We start from the raw sequence: 24365 nt of genomic DNA on the forward strand, positions 1-24365 counted from the left end.
TCTCACCCTCTCTCTGCTCCCTTTTCCCTGTATCATCCTTTTGGCAGGATGTGACAGGTTGGAACAACCCAGATTTTGGTCTATACGTCAAATGGCATGTTCCATATAGCTGGAGATGCTAGGATGTCTGGGATATATGAACAATGGGAAATGTCACCTCAGTAGCAGCTGCCTCTATGACAGAATCAAATATGTAACAGAAATAATAAACAGAATAAACAGAAATAAGGGAGGGGAGTGACTTTCTAAGCAGTTTAGATGATCAGCAATAATTGTAATTTTTTGCCACTTTTATTTATCTTGGCCATGTGTTTGTGTTTTAGGATTAGGCTACACCTCCATAGGTCACCTCTCCAGTTCTCTCAGCCAATATTATCCAGCTCATTTTTGCTGTCACTGAGGACAGTGCTCCAGCGTATACGGTCTGTGTGAAAAGGATGTATTTTTGTGAAAGAACCTGTGACTGGCTTTCAGTCCCCTTTTAATCTGTTTGATCTAAATGTTCTCTCTCTCTACAGGCCCTGAATAAACCTGACAGCCACAAGACCATCTCAGGCTACAGTGTGGGTATAGGCTACTAATGGTGCTCAGCCTGGCACACAAAAGGCACCTCTTTAATGGAAGGTAAAGAATAACTAGATAGATTAAAAGGCTCTGTACCACTCAGAAGAAAACATGAGGTGTTCTTGAATGGTCAAGAGAGCATTAACACCACAGTAAAATAAGATCGCAAGTGTACTGTTTTGCTGCTGTTACAGGGTTTAAGCGTACATACAGAAAAAGCAGAGCAGCATAATGCTTTCAAATAATTCAGAGGTGGTGTTGCCAAATTACGTATGTCATGCAACCATGACATTATTTGACCTAATAAGACATTGGGGTGCCATGCCATTTTTCCGACAGCCCGTTATTCCAAAACCCCAATAGTCCGAAATCTCCATGCCTGGCTCCATCCACAACCGTGGCTTCTGACAACCTTGACTGTAAGCTTGCTCTAACCCTAACCTCAGTGACCCCATGCCTCAACCCAACCACCTCTGGGATGTCGGACAAATGGTCTTTCGGTCCAATATTGGACATTTTTCTGACTATTGGGGTTTCGGAATAATGGGCCGTTGGAACAATTGGGCGGTCCCCAGAATGTGCATTTCGGGAGTTTATATAGCCATCCCAAAAAGCCTACCGAAATCAGTAACTGACTATTCTAGACCTTGAGGTTAAAGAGGACACCAAAATATTGATTTGAAATGGTTAACATGTAGGTATAAGACATTTACAGGCCCGAGAAAGCAAGATTGTGAGATTGTATACAGGCAGGTGGTTTGGTAAACTTAGAATACACATCAATGCTTGGTATGAATATTTCGTTGATTGAGATTTTTTGTTTTGACCATGGATAGTTACACGTCTTGTTATGACTAAAGAGATTTCGACATGATCGGAAAACTACAATACCCAGAAGTCCTTGTACTTCCGGAAAATGCGGATGTGCCGTCGGATTGGTTAACAAATGCCTTTCAAAAACGGTGCGCGGGGCCCTTTTACTGAGACTGTTCTATGTTAAATCATTTAGACAATTTTACCTGCAACCGTTTATCCATTTAGTCATCTGGAAATGTCCATTCACATGTACAACGAACCAGCCATTGGTCGCTCTGCGCTGTAAACACGAGTGTCACCACTAAAGTCTCCAACTTAAAGGGTAAGAAAGTCTCGTCGTTAGCAAACGTTAGCTGAACTATGTCATGTTGTCAAGCAGGCAAGGCAACTCAGGTTGACGCCGTCGCTAGCTAAGCTAACTGGGTTTTATCGAGGTTTGTGTTAACATATTTAATTTTCATGTATTTTACAGCTGTCAAAATGAAGTGTTTGAAGGTCGACGAGTACGTCAAGCGGACAGCTTCTCTGAAAGACACGGGTCTTTTACTTGAAGAACTAGAGGTTAGTATGATGTATTTGTACTGACTTTAGTGAATGTAACGTTAGTTATGGAAATTCTTTATTAGGAATAACCCCTTGAGATGTACCATCTCGTTTTCAAGGGGGTCCTCAACGACAAAATACAATATAAACATATAGTAATTCGACAAAACATTTAACTAAACAAAAAAAAACAAATATCAAATAATAAGACATACAAAATCAGGAGATCATACTCCAAGCAGCTTGAACGACTAAAAGTGGATCATGCAATATGACATTGTTAACTCTTATCTGATTAGGTGAAGTTTTATCAGATACATTAGTTATAGTTTTGATTTTATTCCAAAATTGTTTAGGATTTTTAAAGTCCTGAAAAAGTCTACTATATCTCAGCTATATCTCAGAGAGTGTCGTCATGGTTCATAGTGGGAAGTCTTCATAGACTTTGCGATGGCTAGCTGGCTTAAGCTAGCCAGTAGCTTCGGAAAAGACTTATGCTGGAGAGTTCACGAAGGAGTTCATAGAAGACATGAAGACAGCTTCAGCAGCTTTGTGGTCAGAGAATAGTTGCTCTTTGCCATCAACCAACACACTCAGTGTGCAGGGATAATGGAGTAGTATATCTGTCAGGGTTCCCAGAACTTCCCACGGTCCTGGAAATCCTGGGAAAGTTGTGAAATTTGAAACTTTTGCGAAAGTCTTTATCATTTATTATTATTTCTAACTGCCTCAGTACCATTCCATTTTCTGTTGAATAGCAGACATGTTTTTGTATTTAAATTACAAAGCACATCATATTTTATATATTACAACATTTCTCAACCTGAAAGGGGAATCTAAACTAGTTTTGTTTACATATTGCAGAATTATGTGAAGAGTCAACCCGGGGTTCACGGTCGCACATTGTGTGACAGAGTCATCAGAGCCTGTAACCATCAACTTGGAGTTGGACCCCCTGACCTTGACCACATCAGTCAGTTGATAAAGCTGGTGGAGGTTGCCCTTCATGGCTATGACCTGTCTGGTGGGCATGTTGCTCAAACCAGTCCTCTGTACATGGAAAAAATCATTTTCCATATTGTCAAAAAACTAAGCTCCCTGGGAGTTCACAGTCTGTGTAGCCATTTAGCCGAGTTGCTTTACAGCAGGCTTACTCCAGCACAACAGGTATGTATCAGATGTATAGAAGAGTTCATATATCCCACATTCACACTGCCTAATCACTTCTTTGGTGTCTGCATTAACAAGGTTGCCTGTCTTATATGGTCCACAGGTTGAAGACTACTGTGTTCTTGTGCGGAGCTGCTTTTCAGTTCTCTGGAATGGACTATCTGCTGCCAAAGGTGCAACAACCCTGAATCCCAGGGACAAACTCCACTGCCAGATGCAAGCTCTGAGCTTCCTCCTGTTGTTGGACAGGGAGACAGTGCCTCCCTCCTACTCCAAAGCTCCCATGTACACAGAAGATGCCTTAGCGGAGTTTGAGAATAGCTGTGGGACAGTGACCAAGGAGGATGCTTCCTTTCTTCTGCAGAAAACGCAGACTCTCTTCTACACCTGTTGGACTGGTGCTCGAGGCAGCAAGGGGGACGGGGACAGGCAGTCTGATGAGCAGCCCAGTTTAGCCGCACTTTCTGAAGTGGTGCTGATTATAGCTAAGCTGCTTTGTAAGGCAGGCTACTGGGACCTGGCTTCCTCTTTACTGGATGAAATTGAGAGCAAGGTCAGGCACTGTGGTGACTGTCACGGTACAGCTCTGGTGCTTGGCAAAGGGGCGGTAAAGATTCACTCTTCCATGAGGTCTGGAGAGGAGAGTAGCCAGGCTTTTACGGAGTGTGCCCGGGCCTTGAGGTCTCTCCCAGCCACCCCAGGGGACCGGGAAGCCCATGCAATTCTGGAAGGGTGCAGTCTGGTGGTGTGGGCTGTCGAAAGTGGACACAGCAAGGGACTAAGTGGACCTGTGCTCCTGGCCTGGTTTTCTTTTCTTGAGGAGCACCAAGAACAAATATTAAAAATACTGCAGAAGGTTAGGATGGGTCTCGTTGCTGTGTAGAAAAGGAGAGTGGGTGGGGGAATTGTTTTGTAAAATTAGGTTACAGGCAAATTTTTCTCAAAGGTCACTAAAAAGGCATTTAGAAGCTAAAAAAAAAACATCCTCAGGAGAATTCACCTAGAGTATGACTTATGACCTCTCTTAATACCTATATAGATCTGTTTCCATAAATTGTTTTTAAAAATCTTAAGCATCATGATGAATGTGTGTGTGTGTGTTAGTTATGACATCTTAACTAATGTGTGGTTTATTAATATGTAACAGAATTCGGCATGCCAGACTGAGAGCAGCAGACTCCAACAGTCCCTGTGCTTCAGCATTTACCAAGGCTTCGTATTTGCTTACGAGAGCATGCTGGCCTCACAGGTAAGGATAACTCTGTAACCTCCACAGAATTATTTAAGGCCTAAGCTGTTAGATATTTAATAATTAGTTGGATGTGATGGTCCCAAAGTTACAAAATGTTGCCACAGTTCTAGAAATGTACTTAGAGACCTGTATTTAGGATGTATTACTGAAAGTACTGATTGTGGTTTGCCTTTCTTAGCTGGAGAACAGTGATACATTGGACAGAGTGCTGCTGTACTGCCAGGCCACAGCTGGACGGATGATGACTGAACTACGCAAGCTGTCTAGTGACAGCATTCTCATCAAAGCAGGTGATTACATTTTAACTTTCTCTATTGTATGGCTTTTCAGCTTTAATATTTGTTCATTTATATTTGTTTAACTACATATTTGGCCACTTTTTGCTTCCGAACTGCTCCCTTGGATTATGGGCAAAACTTGCATGTGCATTTGATTTGTTTGATTTGATATGATGGTAGTAGCCTTGTTTTGAAAACAATGCTTTTTTTCCATGGCTGTGTTTTTCTGATCACCATTTGCCCTGTAGTGATTGCTGTGAGCAACTTGGTGTGTGGATTGTACAACCGACGACTCTATGACCAGGCCTTCACTTTAGTTGAAATCCTCTGCCAGGAGCTATGCAGGAATTGCCCTAGCTCTCTCTCTGTTGATAGGGTAAGCTTTTTTTGTTCCATTCCGCATCACATTGTTTCAGTCTTTATAAATACACAATATACCCTGCATTTATGTATTTGCTGTACTAGGATAAAAGGTGGAGGCGGGGAGGAAGGGGAGCTAATTCATCAAAGATTATTATTCCTAATATTGAATCAAGAAGCCTAAGTGGTACCATTGGAAAGATGAATCTCGTTTGCATTTTCTTATTTCTTTCAAAAATTTTATTTTACTTTTAAGATAAGATGAAACCTAAATGATCCTGGAGGGGAAATTGGGTCATTGCAGCAGTAAAGAATAGGATAGAGATTTGTTGTTATGTTTCTTGCTTTTGTAAGACACATGTTAATTTATCTTGTGTTATTATTACAGCCTTTTAACCATTTGTAAATTGTAATGATATCTGTGTTATCATCGTCTAGTTGAGCCGACCATTCATGCTGGCAGTGCAGAGTTCAAGGCGGGGTGGACAGCTGGAGCGAGCCTTGGACTGGGTCATCCTATGGCTGAAGGCCCTGGGGGAGAAAATCACAAGTCACATGGCTGAGCCTGTCTCCTTGTGGGTGAAAACGAAAGCTGATGCAGCCCGCAGCGGTGAGGAGGACATCCGGCTCAGGTACAGACACAACACTCTTGATCACACTGGAGAATCGTTCACATTAAATGAATGTAAACAAAACTGATCTATCAACTCTTGCCCTGTCCTGTCATGGTCCCGGAATAGGACATTGCGTGATGGTTTTGGTCCTGATGTTCCTGATGAGGGAGTAATGCTTTGCCTTTTGGAAGAAGAGCTGTGGGCCTACAAGGAGGTGGCAGGGGACACTGCCCAGGAGCGTTACAACACTCTCTGCGATCTGCTGGACATCTGCCATGAGGAGAGCACCCACACACATCTGCGCGCTGTCTTCCTGTGTGAAATGGCCCAAGTTGTGTGTTTCCAGGATTTCAGTGAACAGACTGACTGGTAGGAGCTTTTTCTTGGATCGTTATACGTGTCATCTCCAATGTACAATGTTCTTTGATACACAAACTTAATTGAGCCAACATGGCTAACAGCCCATTCTCTCTGTATTCATTATTTGCATTCGTAACTACACAGCATGGCAGTGGATTTTACCCATGAAGCTTTGCGGCTACTGGAAGAAGAGCCAGAGACTGCTGAGAATGCTGATAGACTGAAGGATGACAAGGCCCACGCTTTACTTTGGCTGTATATCTGCACTCTCGAGAAAAACCTTCAGGAGGTGGGTACTGTTGAGTCTGTCAGGGTATCATATTCTTATTTTCATGCACTTCTGTTTAATTTGTGTTTTTAAATGGCTTACCAGTTAGTTCTGGAGTTAGGATTAGGAATTGAAAATCATTGAATTTAATTTATTTCATGAAATGATGATAAATGAGTGGAATTGGAATTGATAACACTATGCCAGTATTCACAGGCAGTATGCTCTGCAACCCTCAACTCCTCTCTCATTTAGTTACTGTTTCATGGAAAAATATCATAAAGCTGAAGAAAACCCACTCTTTGAAAGAACAAAAACAGTTTTAGACCTGCAATCTAATTGTGATCTTTAATATACTGATTGTAAAGGTAATAGAAATACAGGTATATTTCTACCAAGTCATCTCTTCCATAGACTTACTGTAAGAATTGGTAGAAACTATTGATAACTGAACAACCCTTAACTAGAATTACCAAAATCTTGGCTTCAGTCAGGACCAGGTGCCTTTTGATCAATTCACTGATGTTTGGTTCTCCTTCACCAGGCCATTGATACAGAGAAAAAACTGCAGGACTTGCGTGAGCAGACACGGTCTATGGCCAATCCCATAGGGACCAACGATTTTGACTACGAAGACAAGCAGAAGACGCAGGACAGCGTTCAGGTCTATGAAGGCCTGCGTTTCAACCTGGCTGCAGAGACCAGTAGGAAGCGCTTTTTCATATGATGAATCATCCAACTGTAGATAGCTGTATCATATAATGCCTATAACTGATATCAAAATGTATTTTTCTGCTCCACAATGCATGTTCACCATATGTTGTAAATGCCTCAGGCTTTCAATCTTTTTTTCTACTAAATTGGGTCAGTCTAACCTAACATGGGTGACAGTTTGTCAGTTATTGTCTGTGTTTCATACCAAAAAGCCTTAGAATCTATTTATTCTACCCGAATTGGGATGTGTGAGATGGACATTCTGGTTTTTTTTTGTCTCCTCAGAGTTATGTGAGCCTCTGGAAAAAGCCCTGGATGAGTGGTCCTCTCTTCTGCAGAGTCAAGTCCTGCCATCTGCCAGGAACCCCAAACAGACCTGTAGCTCCATTGCTCTGAGCGCTGCCCTCTTCAAACTCATGGGAAAGGTAACAAAACAGACACTGGTCAGAATCATTCTGGAGGGACTTCCAGCTCCTACCTAATCAATAGCCATCTCACATTAACCAGGAGGTATAATATACATACGTTAGTAGGTATTAAGTAACCTGGAGGAATACTACATAGGTGTGTAGGACGTTTTTTAAGGGTGCATCCTGAGGTCAGATTGGTACACCTAGCATTCAGACCACTGGTGTATCTGTGTATCTTATCAAATCAATGTTTTCTCTCCTGTGTAGCCTCTAAAGGCTTTGGAAGCTTACCAACTTTCTTTGGGCCTTTCACGTCAACTTGCTGATGCTCAAGGTTGTGCCAGCTCCCTCTGCCAATCAGCCAGGCTCCTTCTGGATCTGGGTGCCCCTGAGCTGGCTCGGGTAATGCAGTTCTGTAATGACTATTCTCAATGGAAATATTGTATCTCAGTATATGATATGATTGGTAGAAGTTTATTGTCACAATTGAGATAAATGAAAATTGATTTTTCAAGTGCTACTAACTCTTGTTTCAGGCTCAGCTGGAGCAAGCAGAACAGTTTCTTACCTCAGACACTGCTTCTGAGGGGCCTTCTTCCCTCTCTATGCTGGCCGTTCTGCTGAGAGCCGAGTACTGCTACAGCACAGGACAGGTAGGTAACGTGTGTGTGCTAGGGTTGGCCGATATCAATTTTTCTCTTTGCCGGAATATGTGATTTTATAGCAGTATTGTGAAAATAATGTCCCAGTTATGTGAGGTGGTCATAACACCATTGTTTTATCATTGTAGTTAGATGTTAAATTCCTGCTACAATGTCTCCTGACAGTAGGTGGCACACCTGGCTGTGGGGTAGGGTCAGAAACATACAGGCATCCTGCCGCTAATGCGTTTTTTTCGACTGCCACATATCTTGTTTTGTGAATTCCATGCAAATTATTAATCATCTGATAACAGGCATGATGAATTTATGTTTACAACTTTTTACAACTCCATTGGGTTTCAAAGAGTTTTATTTAGAATGTTTCTGAATACCCTAATACCCCCTTGCATAAGGGTATAAGAGTGTACCTTGCACTCCAGCTGCAACTACTTGTGGAGCTGTTAGAGTTTACAAATGGCAAGCATACAGTTTTATTTTAACAGAAAACTGAGTGGAAATGTTATCAAGGTATTAAATATGATGCCTTGAGCATTTTCATGAATCCCAGTATATGGTAATATAGGGATAGCATCCAACCCTTACCCTAGCACATGTGCACGTGCACACACCATAGTTGTCCAGCTTCTATTTTTTTTCATCGCATTTTGACTATTGATCCCTTCATCTTTTCTCATACTTGAACAGAGATATGATTGATTGTTTGCAGATGATTGCTAATCCCCCCCTTTCCCCCTTTTTTTTTTTAAATCTGGTGATACCTCAGGTGGTGCGTGGGGTGCCTTATCTGTGTGAGGTGCTTAAAGAAGTGAATGAGCAAAGACAATCCAAGAGCTGGTACCTGCTGCGTGCTCGTGCGCTCCAGACCTGCAGTTCTTACCTGAGTCTGGACACCGCTGCACTGCCACAAGCCCAGCGCCAGTGTATCACCCAGCATGGTTAGCAGAAGCATTTGCTACACTTTCTTGAACTGGAAAGTTATAATTTGTACTCCTCCCAAATACCATTTTGTTATGTTTTTGTGTTTGCATGTGAGAATTTAGAGCCGAGGACCTATGTAGGGACCTATGTATTTTGATGTGTTGATTATTTGTGTGTGTTCCAGGTTTAAATAGCCCTGACACAGCCCTGTATGAGAGTCTCAAGCTTCTCTGCAGCCTGCTGGTCACTTTAGTGGGGAAGGGCCTGTATGGGACGTACAGCAGAAGCTCAGACATGCGCTTCATCGACCAAGGTACGCTTGTCTCACACATCATGGGTTGACAGTGTAATTCATGGAAAATTACTATTGGATTTTTGCCATTTGTTTTGGTGCTGTCTGCCATAATGACACTCTCCATCTATGCCTTGGTCTGAGAGCAGGAGATAACCTGGTGCTGAAGTGGCAGCTGCTCTCAGAGCTGTTAAGCTGCTCGCTGAAGATGGTGGCAGTGAGGAGCAGCTGTGGGGCCATCCATGATGCCAGGCTCCAATGCCTAGAAGCCCTTAAACTGGCCATCAAGCTGCAGGCACTCAGCCAGTATGTACATGATAGTCTGTTTAAAGTTTGCAGTAAAGCAGGGTCCAACAGATAAGCTGGTGCACTGACATTATCGGCTCATACTGGCCATTCACAGATAGTTATTTGTCTCTGCTGCATAAGTGTACCATGCTGTAATAATACTGGCACAACACAGATTTTTTCCATTATGTTTTGTGCACTGTTGGGCTTGATACAGTACCTAAACATATTTGTTACTGCGCCAGTACATGTGCACATTTATCTCCTACATAAACAGGTCCACACCAACTCACTATTCAAATTGTAAACCAAAGAACTAATCCATAAACCAGAGTGATACTGTACCCACCCTAACACACAGCACAATAGCATACTGCATACTGTACTGTCAGAGCTATTGTGTCTCGCTATTTCAGACTCCTCTTAATGTTATGATGGATTTCAATCTTTTCTCCTTTTGCATATTGTGTGTCATTGTTTAGATGTGCTGAGCTGCTGGTGGTAAAGGCTGAGTTGGAGCTGATGCAGGGGGAGAGAGAGGAAAGTGGATTTGATCTGGACAAAGTCAGGAACCTTCTGGAACTTTGTACAGGTCAGACAAATGCACAGCAGTGCCAGTTCAATTATTACTTCTAGGAGTGCCACTTCCCTTGAGCTACAAGACTTCTTTTGTTTTTCGTCTAGATTTTTCTAATCGGGAGCAGAAGGCAGAAGTGAAAATCAAACCAAGGAAAGGACGTCCGGTGCCGAGGTCACAATCTCCTCTCCCCACCCTGGAGGATGACTGTAAAGACTTTCTGAGCACAAGGTGGTTCCCCAAAGAACCTGTGGAGAGAGATCAGGTCAGCTCCCCGCCTCTGAAAGCCCAGCCCTGCCGCTGGCTCTCCGCCCTGGCTCATGAACCTGACTGCCAGTGCTCTTGCTGCTCTGAGCCCTGTCTGGGCCGTGCCACAGCCCGCTGGGCTGCTACACAGGCTGATCTGGCTCTCCAGCTGAGTCCCACTGAAGCCAGAGTCAGCTGGAAGCTTCACCGGGCCACGTTAGCCCGCTGTAAGAGTGTCACTGCCAAACTTGGGGCGAAGTTGGCTAAACTCTTCCCTCTCTGTGGTCCTGCCAAAGGCTCCTCTAAGCCTTCTCTGATGCAGGATGTGGTAGGACGTGTGTACCTACGCATGGCCCTGTCTGGGCTGGAACCGAGGCTTGACAAGGTCCACGGTATATGGAATGTCCTGGAGGCTGGCTTGGCGTTTGTGGATTCCAAGCCCTCTCCAGAGCTGAGACCTCTGAGAGCAGGTCTAATGGCAACCAAAGCCATAGCCTCACTGCTTGCCCTGGCTGCCCAGAAGGACTGCACTCCAGAAGAGCTCTTCTCCAATGCTTGGACCTGGAACCCACCGAAAGGGGCTGTGGAGCTTGAATCTAAACACAAAACAATGCCTCCCCCATCCTCACTAAAGAAGACTAAAGACTCAGTCATTATTGTCAAAGAACTTGATATTCCTGACAAGACAAAAGACGCAAAGAAGGTCAAGGTTGTTAAACCCAAGATTAAAGTGACAAGTTCCTCATCCAAAGTAAAGAGTCTGGCCCCTATAACACCCGTGGTGGTAAAGTCATCTAAGTTCAAGCCTTCTGTTAGGGAGCTTGGCTCTTTTGACTTTGACACAGAGGTACCTACTTTGGCCTGTACTCCTGTCCAGAAGGTCAGAGCCCCTCCCTCGGCACAGAAAGGGGCAGCGAAAGCCACCCCAGGATTGCAGTTCCATGTGTATGAAGAGTTGTCTCCAGTTCAAGACAAGACCCAACCTGTACCTGCTGCCCCCAGACGCACAAAGAAATCACGTTTCAAGGTATTTATGGGAATCTATTCCCATAAAAACAGATTTGTATTTTTATTTTGTTTAATTTAATTTATGCATGCAACAAAATAAATTTTTCATTTTATCTCTTGATGCAGGTGGAGTTTAGTGATGAGAGTGACTCTGAGGCTAATCCCCAGGCAGAGCTCAAAGAGAAAATGGATGTCTCTAAAAAGCGTACCACTACCACCAGGGCTGCCCACAACCGTAAAACAGCCCCAGAACCAGCTACGGAGAGAGTCCCTCCCAAGAGGCAGACTAGGGTTAAGAAGAGCACTGCACTCCCTCTGTCTGCGTCTTCTGAGGATGAGGGAAGAGTGGTGCAGCCCGCTTCAGTAAGAAGAGGCAGAAGCAGAAGGCAGCTGCCTGGGACAGAGGCAGCAATGGAGGAGGAGCCCGAGAAAATGAGGACCATTGAAGAGGAGATTGACGGCGTCATGGACATTAGCATTGAGCAGCTTAGGGCATCAGACACTGAGACTGAAGACAATGCTGCTTCAAGTAAGGATATTGGTGCATTTGTCTTGTTTACACAGTGGAACTTTCCATTAATGATTCATCAATTAATTGAACTTAATTATAATTAATTGGCATAAGGACATAATTATTAACATGTATAATCATATTGTAAGTTCAGCTTCCACAGTTAATAATCATACAGTATTGGCATATCGGCAATATTGAAACATTTCAATTAGAATGTCTGCTGTAGTTGAGTCAAGGTGTTGATAAAGATGTGCAAAGAGCAGTAACATGTTGTTCCCATAGGGTTGTTCCCCAAATCATCAAGGCTAATCATGGCAATTGATAATCGTGATCACAATAAGGATTATCAATTTAGCTATAATCGTATAGCCCTAATTAGCATTAACTTGTATTTTTTTGTAACACTGTTGATGTAAATCTGACCCTACTTGCCTTGAACTCTTGATTGTCCAGACATAGATTTTGAGGTTTTGCGGAGGGACCTGTGTGGAAATTTGGAGAGAGACGATCTGTCTGAGTTGAAGAGCAGAGGTCAGCCGAAGGGAGGCCTGCAAACCCACCTCTCTTATTCAGACACCAGGCCAGGTGAGTCGCAATTACCCTGCAGTGATGCTGTATCTTTATAGTATAATATATACAGTATACTGTGTATATACAAAGCATTCTTTGTTTTGGACTGTTTTTATATTTTTGTCCTATTATTTGTCCTCTCATGCTTTCTTAAATAGATACCTTATGCTTGTAGGGTTAAAATACAGGTTCAACTTTATTCTTTATCAAGGAAGTTTGCAGCTCATCACCCGTTCCTAATCGTTTCCTCTGTCATTTCTTTTTTCAGACAGTCTCTCTGTGGAAGCGATTCAGTCGCTGCTGCGCTCCGCCTGGTCGGCCCTTCAGCACTTCCCCCCTCCCACCCTCTATCCCAGCCTCTGTGCTCTTTTAGCCTTGACGTTGGGACAACAGGACCCCATAACTACAGCAATGCTGCATACCCAGTCACTGGGTGTCACTAGCCGCCATCGCATGATCAGGCATCTAGCCAGTTTCCTAAAGTAAGCATTTGTACTAGAGGGTCACCAAATGAGTATTGAGTACTTTATTAACTAGATTGGCTGATTCGAGTACTACATTCATGCAGGCTATTACAATTCCAAGAACTAGTGCATCAATTGCATTTATTTATTAATTTGATCAAATTATGCTCTGGAACATCTTAATATGCTGATCCAAGTATGAATATTTGGGAACTGGATTGGCACTGATCTGAAGTACTTGTTTCCTGCTATATTCTACATGATGCTTCTAGGCCCAAGTTTTTGAAGTATACAACAGTATCACTGATTGTGTTTTTGAGTTAGTTGGACGATCCCATTGCTTTGATGTGTCATTCCAACAGAAAGCTGAGAAAGACTTCCAGTGAGCTAGCAGACAAGATGGATGCTCTGAGTCTAGATGAGCTCAGTCCAGCCCAGTCAAGGACACCTCCTGAACACAGATTGTCTCAGCTGGAGAACATCTTTTCCTTCCCTACTGCCGATTCCTCTACTTTCCCCCAGCAACACTGCCAAGATTTTATCCAACAAATTCAACACCTTCCCTCGGGTAAAATATTAAATATTGTTTGATTTTCGAGTAGATTTTGATTAATGTTAGATTTGAGATTTCCAGTGGTCATTTGACAACATTTCATAATGGCATTCCACCTTCTAAATGTCAGCTTTCTATCATGTATTCTCAGTGACGCCTTATTTAGTGAGTGTGCACTGTATTTTGTCTCATCCATAGCTTGGTAAGTCAATGCTTGATGCTTATGTGCTTAAACAGCTCCTCAGAGGAAAGCACAGGCAGACCCCTATTTTCATTATGGTTATGTTAGCGTAATATGTCCTTTCTCTCTTTTTTTGCATCCCTCTTTTTCATCTACAGGGGTGACAGTGTGTGTGCTGTCTGTGCTTGGAGTGAAACCTGGGGAGATGGGGGACACCATCATACTGTCCCGTCTTGAGAGGGGATCTGCTCCTGTGACTGTTCACTTCCCCACCTCCCAACAGCAGGTGAGAATGATTTATCAAATGACCAGATTGCCAAAAAAGATGGATAGGTGTTGTTTTCCTAGCACAGTATAATAGTATCATTATCTAAACTTGGGTGTTTTTAAGAAACAATGATGCCATGCTCTCACCTCTTCCATCTCTAACCAGCTGCAACAAGTAGCCTAGCTGAAACAGAAAAGCTACTACTACTGTGATTTAATTTATTTAAAATAAAAGGTAATCTTAAATATGACTGAAAACTGTCTTGTTCATAATTTGAATATCCAATCAAAAAGAAAAACACAGGCAGCTGCTGCATTTCCCCCACTGAGAAGGCATGTGTCGCCCTAAAAATTTAAAATAAAAAATCTGGCTCACAGTATGTTTCCTATTTTTTTTAAATTCCAGTGGAATTAAAAAAAAAAATCCTCTAGTAAACGTGTTAAGCCTCAGCATTTTTCATTATGTACGCTTGTTTGCTGTGATTTCACAACAAAGAACATTCAAGTGTTGATTATTTATCAACATCCCCAATGACGTCCCTTCTCTGTCTCTCTCCGTGTCGTGAAGCGCCCCATTAGCTGTCTGGTGCAGGAGATGGACAGTATCCAGGTGGAACAGAAGGTCGTGAGCTGTGTCTCTGACAAAGCCAAGTGGTGGGAGGGCCGCAGGGCGCTGGACACTCGTGTTGAGGTAAGTGGGGAGGAACAACGGCACTACTGGATAAGGCTGGGTATTGGCAAGGACCTCACGATACGATACATATCACGATACATGGGTCACGATACGATTGTGTCATGATACATTGCAATACTCTACATAATTTACTGAAAATGTAAAAATAGAGCTGAAAATACACATTGCTGTGTACCACCTGGGTAGTCTAATATGTACATCACATTATATTGATAACTCGGTGGACAAATTGAGTCAAAATTATTTAATTCAAAGGGATTTGAGGGAAATTTAAGGACATTTTAAATCAGTTTAAAACATGAATAATGTTTTTTTAATGTATCGATACAAGGGGCTGGAAAATCGACACAGTATCATGGAAAAAAATATTGCAATACAATACTGTATCGATTTTTTTGCACAGCCCTGCTACTGGAAAAGAAAGACAGACTTGTGGATGTGAAATGCATTGCGTGAATTTAGGCTAGATAACATGTCAAGTTTATTTGTATAGCTCTTAATCATAGTTGGTGTCAAAGGGCTTCACAACGGCCACATTATGAAACAATACATGAAAATCGTTAATGAAAATGACTTCTCCCAACCTTAGACCCAGTGAGAACTAGGAAATACTATCACTAAATCTTGGTGCTTATTGTCTTCACCCTTTGAACACCTTCCCATCTTTCTTCTCAGACACTGTTGGAGGAGATGGAGGGATTGATGGGATGCTGGCGGAGCTTTCTTCTACCTCTGACATCTGATCCTGAGCTCTCCAATCAGGCCAAGCACCTGTGCAAAGCATTGTCTGCCAGGGGTGTGACAGCCAGTGAGGAGATGATTAAGGTGTGTGTTACTTGTTTCTTCACTTTTGCTTGCTCCACGGAGCCTTGAGCGTCAACATCTGGCTCTCCTTTCTGTCTTGATCTGGTCTGGAGAAGTTGTAAAATAAATGGCAAGGTGACAACCACTAACAATTCTGACCTGTGTTCCAGGCTGTGCTGTCCGCATCTCCTTTGCTCTCCCAAGGAGAACTTAAAAGATTTGCTGTGGGAGTTTTTCCAGAGTGGGGCGCGGAGTGTGATCACTTGCTACAGACAGCTGTGTCTCGACTGGCAGGCAGAGTTGAACCCCACGGTCATGTGGTTCTCATACTGGACAAGGTTGGCTTCTTCATCTCTGTCAAACACTTCATTTTTGGAAGGCCTGATGATTTGTGTTTCTGCTTTGCAACTCTCAATATGCCCGCCATGGGCATATTGAGAGTTGCAAAGCAGAAACACAATATGACCTGTGTGAAGTGGGATAATCTCTGATGCTGTCTTATTGCTCATGCAGTACCTTCAGAAGCTGCCATGGGAGAGCATCTCCTGCTTAAGGCCTTGCTCTGTTACCCGCATGCCGTCTCTCCACTCACTACTTGGACTTTGCATTCAGAAAGAGGTCAGATTAACTCCCATACTTGCCCCAATATGCCAAGTGGTGCAGATGTAATTTTTTTTTCATGACTGATATGTTGAATGGTGGTTATAGATGTCATTATTGAACTCTCTCCCTTCAGACTGACCCTCAGTCCATCCTGAAGCAGGGTGTGGATACTAAGCAGGTGTTCTATGTACTTGACCCTGATGCTAATCTGGGAAACTCACAGGAGCGATTCAAGGAATGGTTTAGCAGGTGAGACCAGCACTCAGATGGCAGTTAAACAAGAAGCATTATGAACTGACTATGCTCTAGCGTTTTTGGATTTCTCTCATTGGTCTTTCTCTTTCTCATTCCCCTGTAAATTTGCTCCTTTGAAGTAAGCGGGATTGGGAGGGCGTGTGTGGAGTTGCTCCTGACTCCGCTCAACTGGAGGAAGCTGTCGCTGCCAAAGATCTCTACATGTGAGTTTGAGATGGACTTAAGTATCCTGAGAGGGAGAGGAGAGAATGGGTTATTGTCCCCTAGAATAGTAGCTGTTTACTGATTTAAAGTAAATCAACTATGTTAAGTTGATTCCAGGAGCTGCATAGACAATACAGTTCAGTAGAATATTATATCAAGTACTGAAGTGTACAGTAGAACTTTGTTTATTTGAACTCCCACAATAGAGGATAATCAAGTGAATGAGTGGTTGAATGCTAAATTTTTCACAATCGTTTTTTCCAAGACAATTTTAATGTATTTTTTTGGAGAAGAACCATGTTGTCTTTCATGAAGCACCCTGATTTAATAACTTGCTTTACTTTATTTCCCCTCTGTCCCCTCTGTAGTTACGTGGGTCACGGTGCAGGCGCACGGTTCCTGGATGGCCAGAGGGTCCTGAAACAGGAGATGAGAGCAGCCTCCCTGCTCTTTGGCTGCAGTAGTGCTGCTCTAGCGGTGCGTGGAGATCTGGAGGGAGCAGGTATCATCCTCAACTACCTCATGGCAGGCTGGTAAGATGTCTATCTGTACACATTAACACACTTTCCATTGAATGTGGATTAGTAAATATCTAATATATAATAGTGGTTCAAGAATGATTTGAATAAGAGTTAAATCTAAGAATTTTGTCATTTTAGTTTTGTGAGAATTACCAGACAAATCAACATTCTTGAAAAACCAGTTGGTAGATGCACAAGATAGCTGCCACAGAGCTTTTGAACATTGCAACCGATTTATTACCATGGAGAAATTCCCAATTTCACTGAACACTCCAGTGGTCATTTTGTTGATCCCCTGTGGGGTCTACGTCATGACTATTTCCTCTTTACTCCGCAGCCCTTTTGTTTTGGGAAACCTGTGGGATGTGACTGATCGGGACATTGATCGCTTCACTAAAGCCCTGCTAGAATCCTGGTTGTCCGCTGGGCCTGGAGCTCCCCTCCTGGATCATATGGGCCCGTCCCGGCAGGCCACACACCTCAAACACCTCATAGGAGCTGCACCGGTGGTCTATGGCTTACCAATCCACCTGCAATAGGAGCTGTCTCAAAAACAGGATTTTAACAACCATAGCAGCATCCAAAATTATCGTTCCACCACACGAGCTGGAGGACATGATTTTAAAGTTCAAGTTAAAATTTTATAATTCAAGCTTTTGCAAGCTTTAAGTATTACATTTTCTTAATTTAAACCAATGCCTCAATTTTAAACCCAATGATTTCAGTGTGAATGCTTTTTAATATATCTTGTGGATATGTCAGTTGTTTCAATGCACATCTAGTCTGTCAAGAAACATTGATGAATTTTGAATAAATGTTTTACTCACTTAAGATCAGTGTCTGCTCTGTGGCAATGACTGCAAATCAATCAACTTTGATCATACTCATTTTCAAAGATATATTTCCTTAGAAAAAGTTGGTGCCGGTCCACGTGTCCTGGAAGATTTCAATGACCTGGACAAATGGGAGAAATTCCGGTCAAATATTATCTGTGTTTATTGAGCTTAAATGCAGGCTATATAAAGAATTACATCATCAAGGCATGTAGATTTATAATATTTTTTATTGAAAAGTAGGCTACTTTTGCTTATACATTATATTCCAAATAAAATAAGTCCATGCAAAATAGAAAAATAGGATAATCTATTATCTATCTTTACTTCGTTCCTGACATGTATTTTGTTGCCAAATAGCCATATGCTTTCACCATTACGCAATGCCAAATTCCAAAAACTACTTGTCCCTCTCACCATTACGCAATGCCAAATGCGCAACGTGCATGTCCCGTTAACCATCATAACACATTTGCTAATTGCTAAATACGCAACCGACAACCAAGAAAAACAACACAGTAAATATGTAAAAAGCACAGCCCAACAAAAAGTCATGAAAATAAACTGCAAAGGCATCTTACCTTCACCCGACGCACAATGTAGGCCTACCCAATGCACACACACATGGCCCTTGATTGGTTAATACATTACACTACATCAAAAACAATTAAACAATTAAAAAACAGTAAATCCTCCCCAGTTGTGTCTCATTTTATCGGTAAAAAACGGTAATTACCAGATAACGGAAACCCAGAATATCGACAATTATAGGGGGAAAGGAAGCTGTACAATGTTCAAGTGGTATTTAAGATGTATAGAACATTTTTAACCAAGTGTAGAGTGAGCTCCGGAGCCGTTTGGTCAGCATGTTATTTTTCTTTGTCTTCATATTGTTTTAGATGTGAATGACACGGCGGAGATAAAAGTGCAGACTGTCTGCTTGAATATGCGGGGGAGACTTTCAGACATATTGGATGAATAGCTCAAAAACTTGTGCTCTTTTTTTTTCCATAATCCTATTTCAGGGAGGTTCGAGTGTGTAGTCCAAAAATCTCTGACTATTGTCTGAAACCTATAAACACACTATATGGTGTGGGTGGGGGCTTTGATTAGAACCACACTGATTTGCCAACAACAATAAAAATGCCTTTTTTTAAAAAAAATATTGGAAATGCACTAACAATAATTATTTAGTTGGTAAACAGTATTTTGAACGGACTGCTCGTCAGTAGCAGATGCATTTTCTATGTTCTCCTCAAGGGGGCGACATATCCTGCCTTCTTGATGAAGGTCTATCTGCATAACCTGGAAGTACATTGAACAGTCATTTCGCATCACGCTTCCAACATGGCGGTCAATCTCACAGAGCTCTCTCTCCCCCAGCTAGAGGGGCTGAAAACCCAGCTTGATCAGGTAATTGAAATTTGTTCATAATATTTCTGGTGCGGTTGTGTATCCTCAACTGTTACCTTTTTATGAGGGTGATAATCTGGATGAAAGAGGGAGGGTGAGCCGGTGTGTAGCTAGCATAACGCTAACGTTAGACAGTAACGTTACTTGCTAAACATCCAGTCACACCCGACGTGTGTGTCGATCCAACATTTCCATATGTGGGAATAACACTTGCCAGTAACGAATCATTTAAAAGCTTACGTTTGGGCACATTGCACTGTGTCATTGAATCTAAATTAGTGAGATTTTTAGTTTTGTAGAATTCAGACAATGGATGCGGTATTGATGTGAATTCAAAGCAGTGGTTTTTGCTCACTCTGACCTTATTTATGTTTTAAATGTTTTGCAGGAAATTGAGTTCTTGACGTCTTCAATAGGTCAGCTCAAAGTTGTCCAGACCAAGTATGTTGAAGCAAAAGATAGTTTGAACGTTTTGAACAAAAGTAATGAAGGTGAGTAACGTCAACTGACATCTTATGACTTAGCGAGCCCCACCAGAGCCTCTGATAGAGTGACCGTGTTTAGGCACAGAGTGATGCAGATTTAAGAAATATTCATCCATACAATTGTCCAGGTGAATTAAGATTACACTATTCTACATGTGGGGAGGGTCACCATTGTTTTCACCTGCAGAAAACTGTTTGAACATAATTAAAATGTGTAGGAAAGTCTGAGCATTTGAGATGGTGTATGTAAGATATCTTGTATACTTGTACAAATTGGCTTTCAAATTGTTAAAAGTTAACAAATCTTGCCCGATATCTGTGTCATTGCTGCCAAGTTGATGACTTATGTTTTACCTTTCTCTCCACCATCTTCATACAGGAAAAGAACTGCTTGTGCCTCTCACCAGCTCTGTATCCTTCTGTTACAATGGGAGCACTTATGGGCTTGTTCAGGCCATCTCTCATGTCTATTTTGTGTTTAAGCAATCATCAGGACCTGTATAAACTGGCCACATTTTCAGACAAAGTTGAATAAATATCTACTGTTAATAGGATTGTTTTGAAGCATCCGCTAACTATATGACAGTGTAGATTTACACATTACTATATTTAGTATTTAAACGTTACCAATTCAAACATGTCTAAGTAGAAGTCCACAAGCACAAGCTGACTCTTGGTTCAAAGCCAAAAAGTAATCTATCAATAGTAAGGGTGTATACCCTTACCCAGAATCAGACTTTGCCAAATTTCTTGACTAAAATTTGCAAGAACTGTACTGTACCTCTCTTGTCTCAAATATTCATTAAGAATATCAGTGTGCCAAATAGTTTTTGACTTCTTTATCCCTTCATATTACACTGTAATACCACTTTGATACCCACAACCTGGGGATGTTATGGTGGGCTGATCCAGGTGAATTGGCCCCTTATGTCATCAAACACAGGCATGTTTACATTCTGTGTCAAACATGGCAGATTTGGCAAACATGGCATCTTGCTTAAGACATGAAGAAGAGGTTGAGTCTTGACCATGGTTTTGTAGGGTCAATTTCCCCATTGGCCTATAAAATGTAAAAAAAAAAAAAAAAAAAAATCTGCTCACTTGATATGTTTCTATTTTGTGTGCTGCTTTTAGAACATCCACCTATACTTTTTGTCTGTCCTGATATTTGATGCCTTAAATTAGGTTATATGTATATATCTTTGTATATATGTGCTTGTCCTTAACATTACTTCTTCTCAGATGTATGTCCCTGGAACATTAAATGATGTGGAGCATGTTTTAGTGGATGTGGGAACAGGATACTATGTTGAAAAGGTACACACAAATTGTGCCAGTTGAATTCCCAATAAGCAATTTAATCATTTGGCTTTCATTATACCCAAATAATGCAGAAAAGGTAATTTTGTGTAGAAGTGATTTCTGATCCTGTATTCATCTGACAGAATGTGGGAGACTCAAAAGCATTCTTCAAACGCAAAATAGACTTCCTCACAAAGCAGATAGAGAAAATTCAGCCCGCCCTGCAGGAAAAACATGCCATGAAACAAGGTAAGCCCATCTACAGTTGCCATAGATTTCTATACTTGCGCCTCATTTAGTCCCAGATCGCAATTACATTTCTCTAATGGATATGAATATACACTGTAATGTTACAAAACTCTGATTTTTTTTTTACTAATACACAGGATGTGATGCATCAGTCCTTTGTACCGTAATCCAGGGCGAGCATCTATAATTAAACCCAATTTATATGTTAAAATAATGAAATACTAACCCACAAATGGTTTGGACAGCTTGCAGAAATTTTGCACAGGGTTTGAATGTGTACATTTGGTGTCCATCTTTGTTGGCTCTGTAAGAGAAATAGTTCCATATTTTCCTGGCACCAGTTTTGGCAGCTAGATTAGGTGGATTTGGTTTCAGTTCAAGACGTGGAGGACTGGTTGAGGCTGTTGCCATGTTTTCAGCTGTTTGACTCTGTCCAGTTTTGTGCTGACTGCAGCAATCCACTGTCAAGAGCCAAACGGCGGCTCTGTCTATTCCATTCCTCCTTTTAAATGTTCCAGTCTGCACGTATATGCCCTCTGGAGGTGATGCCGAAATAAATAATTTGCGCATTTGGCGAAAATATCAAATGTTTTGGAAATTTTATATTGAATTCATGATGTCTAGAAATCAAACTAAAGAGTTTTAGAGGGAATAAATGCTACATGATGGTGCTATGACGTTATTTCAAGTTATTCTCCCACTGAAGTGATCCTTTGCAGATTTACTAACTGGAAATCACAAGATGTTCTGCCAGTTCACATTTTGATGCAGCACTACTGTTAGACTTGAAAATGGAATAGAAGCTGAAAACTAATATGATATTTGCTTATTTTTTTTTATTTTTTTTTATTGGAATATACAGTATTTTGAGAGTAGGAGTTAAAACTCTGTGATCACAACCTGCTGTTCCAACCTCTCAGACGTTGTATGTCTTGCACATCACAAATGGTGAATCTGCGTGCTTTCACATTTGATAAGTTTTACAAATTTGTTTCAAAAGTGACATCTGAGAGGTTGCAACAGCAGATTTGATAAGTTGTAATCATGGAAAAATTGCAGCTTCTATTGCGTTCATTCAAAAATGGTCTTGCACATTTGTAAGTCTTTTTCTGTGAATTCAAAGGACACGTGTATGAATATTGTCTGAGTGTATATTCCAACATGCAATTTCTCAGGTGTTTTGCTACTATAATACCTTCACAGAAAACCTTGTCATTGCAAACCTAACATGGCTAGGGCAGAAAGCTGAATCCAGGTTTTTTTTTGGTTGAAAACAGAACATCCTAGAAGGTGACACTTCTGCAGCCAAAAGAATAACGTGATGACATTGTGTCTTAAGATAACTATAAAATGACTCTACATTTTTAGTTCAGCATTGATTATGCACCTAATTCAAGTTTGTACATTGTGTTCTTTATCACAGCTGTGATTGAAGTAATGAATGTGAAGATCCAGCAACTACAACAGAGCCAGCAGGCATCACAGTCGGCGGGGACCACCAAGGCTTAATGACACCACCTGTTTCGACTCTTCATGATTGGGGGACATTTTTGAATTTATGTGGAAAATATGTACATGCGCTGTTGTACGTCAAATATACCATCAACAATATCTCATGGAGTAATGTTAAATACCCAGGAATAAAGAAAAATAACTTAGTCCCTGTTGATCTGTATGAGTGCACAAACCTGGTCACAAGAGTTCTACGCCATTAGTCAGAGGTGAATGAAGGTAGATTATACTCTGTGTAGGAAATTGGAGGTATTGTCATTGTGCTGAAGTAATCATTTTAAAATCATTTTTGCTTGTTCCGATTTATAAAGTAACCTTAAATGGGTTTTCCACTTGTTCTGTTCTGTCCTCCATCCGTCTCATTCTCGTGAACACAATATGTCAGGAATGCCCTGAGGGAATTTCTTCAAATTTGGCACAAATGTCCACTTGGACTCAAGGATGAACTGATTAGATTTTGGTAGTTAAAGGTCTAAGGTCAAGGTCACTGTGACCTCACATCCTTCCCATTCTCATGAACATGATATCTCAGGAACGCCTGGAGGGAATTTCATTACATCTGGCACAAATGTCCACTTGGACTCGAGGATGAACTGATTAGAATTTGGTGGTCAAAGGTCAAGGTCACTGTGACCTCACAAAAGACGTTTTTGGCCATAACTCAATAATTCATATGCTAATTTCACACAAATATCTAATAGGATAAAATGATTAAGTGATGACATTTTATATCCAAAGGTTCAAAGGTCAACTTCACTGTGACATCATAATGTTTTGCTTACCACTGTAGCTGAGAAAACGATCTTGGGTCATTCTACAAAAACGTTGGAAGTGCTGTCACTTACTTTTGCAGACACCAAAATCCTTTAAGTTGACCTAATAATCACATTAATTATATATGTTCAATAAATAAAGACTGTCCTTGCAATGATAAAACAAAGTTTATTGGCGGAGGCATACAACCGCGAGGCGGATATTTCTAGTTCATAACATCAGCTCTAAACATTTTTGCTTAATTATCAAAGGGATCCTTCTGTGCTTTCAAGTGACCAGTTCATGTCTTTTAGATGCTGTGTGTAAGTATATATATATGTGTGTATATATATATATATATATGTATATATATACATATATATATACACACATATATATGTATGTGTGTGTGTATAAAATAATTGCTTTTAAGTAGTTTATGAAAAAAAACTCATACTTAATAATTTCTTTATTAATGTGCATTAGGTTGCTGGCAAGGTAGAAGAACATTCCCTTGCTTTGGGTAAGCTGACTTAAGCCACGGAAATTTGAACGGATGGAAAGGAAACTTCACAGGGGATCCTAGACTGTCCCATCCATTCAGCTTGGGAGTTTTCATATGTAGAGGTCAGGACATCGAGGCTCACAATTTATATTTGTTATGTTAGGTGAAAATATACATTGCTGAGCATATCAGCCTTCTCAGCCTCGTGCACATGACATCATTACTAAAAGCTCGAAAGCAGTCAAAAGTGTACCAACTACATGACCGCTCAGTTATGTTGACTTGAACGGTAATGTCCATTTAAACATGAGGATTAAAGCTCCTCTCCTAACCGTGTCTCCTC

General features: G+C 41.3%; 2 protein-coding genes across 2 annotated transcripts; both read left to right on the top strand.

Moving 5' to 3' along the window:
* Window positions 1–1638: 1638 nt before the first annotated feature.
* On the top strand, window positions 1639–17690 carry espl1 (extra spindle pole bodies like 1, separase). Its single transcript, XM_071540875.1, has 32 exons — window positions 1639–1702; window positions 1853–1941; window positions 2788–3090; window positions 3197–3949; window positions 4241–4342; window positions 4524–4635; window positions 4872–4999; window positions 5422–5615; window positions 5724–5966; window positions 6102–6246; window positions 6770–6929; window positions 7225–7364; window positions 7617–7751; window positions 7886–8002; window positions 8775–8946; window positions 9114–9242; window positions 9371–9527; window positions 9992–10101; window positions 10194–11359; window positions 11467–11881; window positions 12308–12439; window positions 12693–12906; window positions 13251–13456; window positions 13781–13908; window positions 14458–14580; window positions 15259–15408; window positions 15558–15725; window positions 15901–16005; window positions 16124–16239; window positions 16365–16448; window positions 16818–16982; window positions 17308–17690. Exons 2-32 carry the CDS (start codon window positions 1861–1863, stop codon window positions 17507–17509), a joined length of 6555 nt encoding a protein of 2184 aa, XP_071396976.1. The 5' UTR covers window positions 1639–1702; window positions 1853–1860; the 3' UTR covers window positions 17510–17690.
* A 1441-nt stretch (window positions 17691–19131) lies between these two features.
* On the top strand, window positions 19132–23309 carry pfdn5 (prefoldin 5). The gene is made up of 6 exons (XM_071540872.1): window positions 19132–19216; window positions 19605–19707; window positions 20081–20112; window positions 20944–21018; window positions 21147–21252; window positions 22676–23309. The coding sequence occupies exons 1-6, from the start codon at window positions 19151–19153 to the stop codon at window positions 22759–22761; spliced, it is 468 nt and encodes a 155-aa protein (XP_071396973.1). The 5' UTR covers window positions 19132–19150; the 3' UTR covers window positions 22762–23309.
* The last annotated feature ends 1056 nt before the right edge of the window (window positions 23310–24365 follow it).

The sequence above is a fragment of the Centroberyx affinis genome, unplaced genomic scaffold (assembly GCF_046629955.1).
Source record: "Centroberyx affinis isolate AG114_WGS23_722 - 3 ecotype Tasmania unplaced genomic scaffold, CSIRO-AGI_Caff_v1 ptg003738l_1, whole genome shotgun sequence".
Taxonomy (NCBI): Eukaryota; Metazoa; Chordata; class Actinopteri; order Beryciformes; family Berycidae; genus Centroberyx; species Centroberyx affinis.